Consider the following 7,250-nt stretch of genomic DNA (forward strand, 5'->3'; position numbering starts at 1 on the left):
TTATCTGTGTTTGTTTAAAAAATCAAAACCCCCTTGCCTTTTTTTTTTTTTCAGCCAGTACTTCATCATTACAAGCTCTCAACACATGGGTTTTTTCCTGTTTCACCTTTTTATAATATATGTGTGAGTGCCTATTCAGAACCTGGTTCAGATGCAAGCAAGCACTTCATAAATTCTGCCATGACTTCTTGTCCTTGGATTGTCCATGTCCTCATGAAATTTCATCTCTCTCACCATTCCATCATCAGTTTCCCTTCTAGGCCAGCAGATGAGATACTTAATTGGCCATTGCTCTCGAGATAAGAAACTACTCCACTGCTTGAATATAAGACCTATTTGCTAAGGGAAACGGGAACACAAAAGACTCTCTCCTGTGAAACAGTTTGCTGAACTGTGCTGTTAGTTAAATGCCACCAATTTTTCCTGAAAAAATGTTAAAACTCTGCATTTCAACAATGAAGAACTCTCCCATACTTTTCTCCTTATTAAAAAACGATCACTCCAGTCCCTTTCTTTTGGGGCAAGAAAAGAGGTGGTATTTTTAATGTGTAAGACAAAGATTTTTTTAGACTGATTGCCGTAAGAGAATAGGCAAATCCCTCAGGATGAGGCCTCCAACTCTCCGACTCAAGAGTTATCACCTACTTACCACTAGCACTGATAAAAGCTCAGAAATAATAGAAGTTCAGACAAGAAGGGGGACTATACCTGGCCAGCATCTAGGCTAGGAATCTCAGTACAATCTGCAAGACTCACCAGCCTCCTAAAGACTTTTTTTGTTTACATTTTATGACAGCCCCACTGGAAAAAAAAACAACAAACCCTTTTCTGTGAGTTTTAAAAATTGAAGAAGCTTTTTAAAATAGCAAATTAAGAGAGAGGCACATGCTAGAGAGAATAGGAGTTATTTGGATGCAGGGGTTGAATTCTCAACAAATCTTGTCCTCTCACTACTAAAAACCCACCCTCAGGAGTAAATCCCAACATACATGTAATTGACTTCCCTGTACTCACCACAAGGACTCCATTGGTCAAAATCTCTGTAGGGGCATCTGAGCTGTGAAAGGAAGAGATTTAATGCAAATAAGTTTTGTTTTTAATTTGCTTCATCCTACTTTATAAACTAACTGTGTGGATAAGAGGTCAGGGAGAAAGGTCCTCAGAGTGAGAGATCTATGCAACCTAGATTGACACCAAGTACTTTCCCTTCACAGAACTATGGGGGGGAAAAACACTGAAGAAAAAAATTACTCTGCAACTACAAGCATGTGCTATAAGGTCTCCCCATCTCAGTTATTTTGATAACCTAGAGGAATGGGTTAGGTAGACTATCAGACAGATGAAGTACTTAGCTGTTTATATTGCAAGGTTAACTGTGTAAGCTTTCTGCTCACCCACAAAATGTTAATTTCCTTTGCAGGACTGCCATTCCCTTGAAGTCCAGCAAAATTTTGTCTCTTTTTTTGGTACCACAAAAATTTCGGTGACTGGAGCTTTAAGGCTATTTAAGATCAGTCATTGGTGAATCAACTTAAACACCACAGAGAACTCTCAAGTTTTATTAGCCTTTTTATGGGCAAGACTGTCCCCACACAGAAAAAGTGACTAAGACAATACATCTGCAGAGCACAAGTTCATTCATCTCTTCAGGTAAGACTCACCATTTCTCCAAGTAAAATTCTACATCCAGCTCTTCATTAGCCTTTAAAAATAAAAGTTGGACACACGTGACCCTCGATCTTCAATGTATTTATGATAAGTTTTTCCAAGAGATTAAGCTTTCTTCCAGTTACAAACTATAGTAATTATTTCTGTTGCCTTTACAAAAGCTCCAGTTAAATTTGGAAGGTTTACATTTACGCCTTTTTTTTTTTTGTTGTTAGTTAACAATTCCTCTCCTCCCAGGCATATCCTATATGACCAGACACATCTATGTCTGAGGAGACAAGTGCACACACCTGAGAGTTGGCTCTCAGATCCGTTACTCTGCTAAGAAGAAGAAAACACACACCCTTCTGGCTCACATAACACTGCAGAGCCATCTCTACAAACAGCTTCTACATGAGACTTTGTGCTTCCTCCCATGTATTATTTCAGCAGATCGCTCTCTTAGCTCATTGCTGTCTTTGTCTTGTATAGACTTTGATCCAGTCATCTTTTCCCCTGCCATAGCATACAGTCAATTCTCGATACCAGACCTAACACAGCTTTTAAAATAACTGAGTAGAAGCCAATTTGCATAATTCTCTTTATGGAAGTTGAAGTTTCCAGTTCCATAATTACTGGTCAAGATGACTTAAGCATTCAGCAGATAGGACAGAGTTAGTGGGAACAAGAGAGTTACTAAGCATCTTTCCATGATCACAAATCATTTAGAGTGCCTGTGGCACTGACCAACACCTCCCTGCTAACTGCATATGGGTTCTGACCACACCAACAGCACTGAAGCCCCATTTCTCAAGAACACACATCATTAGCTCACCTTTAATCCAGACCTATTTTAGCAATGTGTTTGAGGCAGTAACACAAAAGATCAGGCTGGTGATACAGCTTTAGCTACGTAAAACAAGCTCTCTTGTTCCAAGCCCATAAACAGGTGCATAAGGACTGAGAGCAGCTGATATGCACCAATGTCACCCACATGAAGCAGAGGTTAAATGTAATTGAACCTATCTCAGGTAAAATAAGCTTTTCTTAGGCTTCTCGCTTATTAAATACAGAGGTAACCTTTGCTGCAATAAACCTCTTCACTGCAAACTGATGATGATCAACTAAAGACAGTGTGCAGCCCCCAAAGTGACTGCTAACTGCAAATATCTTTTATTTTAAGCCCAATTTATGCCCCTCTTGTCTCCTGAAAAATCAATTCCCTTTAAAGGTGTTTTAACATCTTCTGAAAGACAGCAGTCATCCCAAGTCTCATTTAGATGGCATTCCAAAGACTGTGGAACACACACACACAAAAAAAAAATCACTGGGCATTTTAGAAATACCTCAGATGACAGTAAAACCATATTTGCTGTCGTCACCTGCTGATGCATTTTCCCCTTTAAACTTCTACAACACGGGCAGATTAACCAGCACGTACTGCTGGATTTCTACAATGATGGGCTGCAGCTATTCACAGCTGACCTGGGTAGAAGCCAGGGACTAACCTCAGGGTTCAACCTGAACGTGCGCAGCAGGGGCTGACCCAGCTTCATGCCCCCTAGATCGAAGACAATAGAAGTGAGCTCATCGCTGACGAGGACATCCTTATCATAGAGTGTCAATTCCAGAATGTTCTAAAACCAAACAGAAACAACCAGCCTCAGATGAAGAGACAGAAACACTTCCAACAAACCTGAGTAACTGTATACAACAGACACTTTATGCACTAACCAATACCCTTCCCCTTGCCCACTCCTGAAGAGAATTCACTATTTCTAGCAGGACTGACAGCATAGTTAAGCAAAAAGCTTCTAGATGACAGGGTTTGGCTAAAAGATTTTTCTGAGCTTCCCAACTAGAGAGAGGCCTGAACTGAATGCACACAGCAGCACTCTCCACCAGCTTCAGGCACAGATTTGCCTGAGGAAGCAACAGCAATTCCCAGTCTTTCAACAGGATTCAATCCAGGATGTTATAGGGACCTTATCACTTCCTACTCAGCTCTCTCCCAGAGCAGGTAAGTCCAGCAGAAACCAACTGAAATAGTCACAAGGAGTCCATATGGTAGCCAAAAAACAGCCTTGCAGCAACTAGTTTTCAAGGAGACAAGACTAAAATTAGAATTGTGCTGGCATAGCCTCTCAAGCATTAACCAGACTGAGGCTTCATAAGCCTGCAGGGGAAGAAAAAGCTCACATGCTCTAAAGCTTAGTTTGCAATTTTATTACCCTCTAAGTCAATTACTATTCTACCTTTGTCACCGACCATTATAAAAACGTACTCCAGTGAGGGGGATACTTTCTTGTTAATAAGCACGTTATTCCTAAGCCTAGGATGTTAATCAAAGCAATAGTGCCATACTAGAACTAATTCATGAAGTACAGTTTCCTTGCCTCTACCATTAGTGCCTGCTTTGAGAATGAACGCTGACAATCTGAAGACTTTGTTCAAGAGTCTATTAGGTCCTGCTCAGACAGCAGACAGATGTACTGTCTCTACCCAAGAGTTCGAGTTTTGTTTTTCGCGATCATAGGAACCAGTGGCAAAACTTGACTGAATGAACTAAGGGGCAAAGTGCTTTGAAATTTAGTTCCCATATCCTCACTCAGCTGCTTGGCTGTACAAGGCAAGTAAAGCTACAAGGCAACAGCTACTCTCTGAAAGTAAAAGCAGCAACCCTCAAACAGAAACTTGTTTTATGAAGGAATTTACTTGAACTCTACCAGGTAGTGCCGTAACTCCCCTTTCCTGAGTTGCATCACAAGGATGTTTATGGAAAATCCTAGCTGAAGTTTACATAAGAGTACAGTTACAAACTGCTGTGGTTATCACTGGACATGCCCAGTACAGCTTTTTGTACCCCTGAAGATGACTGACACCTTACAGGGAGCACTGGTTTTGAGGGTAATAAAGATCCCTTGGTTTTGAATGAAGTATCAAAAGTAAGCCAGTATACAAATGCAGGTAGCCCAACCAGCTCCACTAAGTGCACTCCTTACCTTGACCGCACTATGGATTCGATACTGGAAAGTTTCATTCCATTCTGGGTTAGCAGAGTTGTCAACAACCTGAGTTCGGGAGACTATGGGAGATGCAGTGGGCAGCTTTAGTTCCACATAGCAGTCTGCCTTGGACACTAGAGCAGAGAGTGTAGATACAGACATCAGAACAACTTTAAACAAACATACTCTTATCTCATTGCATCACAGAAATGTGCAAATTTAAGGCTGGACTTGTAAAACAGAAGCTTTTAATGAAGCACATGTCTTTCAACAGCAGCAAATCGAACATTAGGTACCTCTATTTTTTTTCTGGTTCATCCAAACATAAAGCCCTTAATAAGAGAGACTAAAGAGTTAAGGGTGTTAAGAGCAACTTTTCAAAAAATATTACTGCTGATATCAGGCCCATTGCCTCTTGTTCTATCACTGGGCACCACTGAAAGAGTCTGGCTCCATCCTCTTAACACCCTCCTTTCAAATACTTGTACTCATCAATAAAGATCCCCCTGAGCCTTCTCTTCTGCAGCCTCAGCTGTCCCAGATGTCTCAGCCTTTCCTTGTATGAGCAATGCTCCAGTCTGTTTACAGCCTTAGTGGCCCTTCACTAGACCATCTTCAGTAGCTCCAGTATCTCTCATAGTAGAGAGCTCAGAACCAGACACGGTACTCCAGATGCAGCCCCAGCAGTGCCGAGTAGAGGGGAAGGATCACCTCGCTCGTCCTGTTGGCAATGCTCCTCCTAACACAGCCCAGGGTACCCTTAGCCTTCCTTGCAGCAAGGGCACACTGCTGGCTCATGGTCAGCTTGCTGTCCACCAGAACTCCCAGGTCCTTTTCTGAAAAGCAGTTTTCCAGCCTATCAGCCTCCAGCACACACTGGTGCACAGAGTTGTTCCTCCCCAGATGCAGGACTTCCACTTCTTGCTGGACTGCATGAGGTTCCTGTCAGCTGATGTTTCCAGTCTGTAGAGGCCCCACCAGACAGCAGCGTGACTCTTTGGTGTACCAGTCACTCCTCCCAGTTTTGTAACATCAGCAGACTTGCTGAGGACACACTCTGCCACATCATCCAGATGATTAGTGAAGACATTGAAAAATATGTGACCCAGAACTGATCCCTAGGTTACACTGCTAGTTACTGGCTTCCAACTAGACTTTGTACCGCTGATCACCACCCTCTGAGCTCTGCCATTCAGCCAGTTCTCAATCCAACTCTCTGTCTGCTCATCCAACCCATACTTCATCAGCTTCTCTATGAGAATCTTAGGGGAGACAGTGTCAAAAGCCTTACCAAAGTCCAACTAGTCAATGTCCACCCACTTCTATACCCTCATCTAGTTTTGGCCAGGAGCTGAGATTTCCATTTCCATTCCCTGAAAATAACTAATTGTCTCGGAGTCCTTGCTCCTTCCAGTCAAGGCCCCTTTAACAACGCAACTGTGGGAACATTCTTCACTCCAGTTGAACAAAAAGGCCATAAAAAGAACTTCTCTTCACAGCCTGATTCTAGCCCTCAGTCTTTGAGGAGCATTTTCCATTTCCTGGACAGTCATTTAGCATTCCAGTAGTTTGATATTGCATGTCAGATATAAACCTAAGGCAGGCAGACTACCTTACTGTATTAAATCTGAAGGAATTAAATCTCAAATTAGTTGCAAAGATCCAAATGCCCCAAACAGCCCTGATAGCTTTACTCAAGACAGATGCGTAAGAGGAAGGGAATATATACCATGCTATAAAAAACAGGAACAGGTAAAAAACAGTTTGTCTTGGAATCAGTCAACCACTTACCTCGTCAAAAAGTTTCAGTGACATAAAAAAAATACCAGACACATGAAAGAAAGCACTACAACTGAGAAAAAGGAACATTTGGAAGCTAGAATTGAAGAGCACTACTTCCAGGTGGAAGAAGACTCTTCAGCAACAAGGGTGAAATTTGCCATGACCGGAGGGCTGAACCCAGACAAAGACACAGAACAGGCCACGGTGGGACATACAAAGGAGCAGGTAAGTAAAAGGTTGCCAGGTCTTATCTGATCTTGTTCTGCAAAGTAGTAGCGGGGTTAATCTGCAGCTTGGCCTCACATGAAGCCTTTAAAATATATATAATGCTTTACAAGAGAAGCCTTTGTTCAGGCATAAAGGCAATACACTGTGTGTAGGTAAGAAGTTTCCTGCACTGAAAAAACCATCTGTTTCATGCTGCATTCATCTCAACTAAATACTTACGCAGATCTGTACCCTTGATGTTTCTGGCTCGGAGGACTTTTACTGTTAGATTGTAGTAAGGGTGCTTCTCCCACTGAAAAGAGAGGAACAATTTCAGCATGTAGCAACTGCAATGCCTGTTCTATAACCACACTGGTATCAGTCCAGAGAAATGGATCAGACCAGTCAACCTAAAATAAACCATTAGTGAGTCAATCTGGGAACATACGCAGTGCTTTCTGTGTCCTGAAGGAAGACTCAATGAGTTTAGAAGGAAACTCAATTCCCTTTCAGCACAACAATGAGTGATGTCTTAGGGTAACTCCTCACAGACTTCAGAAAATAAGTCCCTTATTTAGGGCTTCCTCTAATTATAGATCAACTTTGAAT

General features: G+C 42.0%; 1 protein-coding gene across 2 annotated transcripts in view; it reads right to left on the reverse strand.

The window, feature by feature from the left end:
• Positions 1 to 7,250, reverse strand: part of PLA2G4F (phospholipase A2 group IVF) — a 27,661-nt gene that overhangs the window by 15,041 nt on the left and 5,370 nt on the right. Inside the window, exons 2-6 of one of the 2 annotated variants that reach the window (XM_009640229.2) lie at positions 6,882 to 6,954; positions 4,650 to 4,786; positions 3,156 to 3,284; positions 1,662 to 1,702; positions 1,015 to 1,057 (exon numbers count right to left, since the gene is read on the reverse strand). In XM_009640229.2, the coding sequence (XP_009638524.1) occupies positions 1,015 to 1,057; positions 1,662 to 1,702; positions 3,156 to 3,284; positions 4,650 to 4,786; positions 6,882 to 6,954 (423 nt within the window). Of the gene's footprint in view, positions 1 to 1,014; positions 1,058 to 1,661; positions 1,703 to 3,155; positions 3,285 to 4,649; positions 4,787 to 6,881; positions 6,955 to 7,250 lie in introns of those variants that run through there. The other variant, XM_035895737.1, reaches the window with a different exon arrangement.

The sequence above is a fragment of the Egretta garzetta genome, unplaced genomic scaffold, assembly GCF_000687185.1.
Source record: "Egretta garzetta isolate BGI_Z169 unplaced genomic scaffold, ASM68718v1 scaffold526, whole genome shotgun sequence".
NCBI classification, from domain to species: Eukaryota; Metazoa; Chordata; class Aves; order Pelecaniformes; family Ardeidae; genus Egretta; species Egretta garzetta.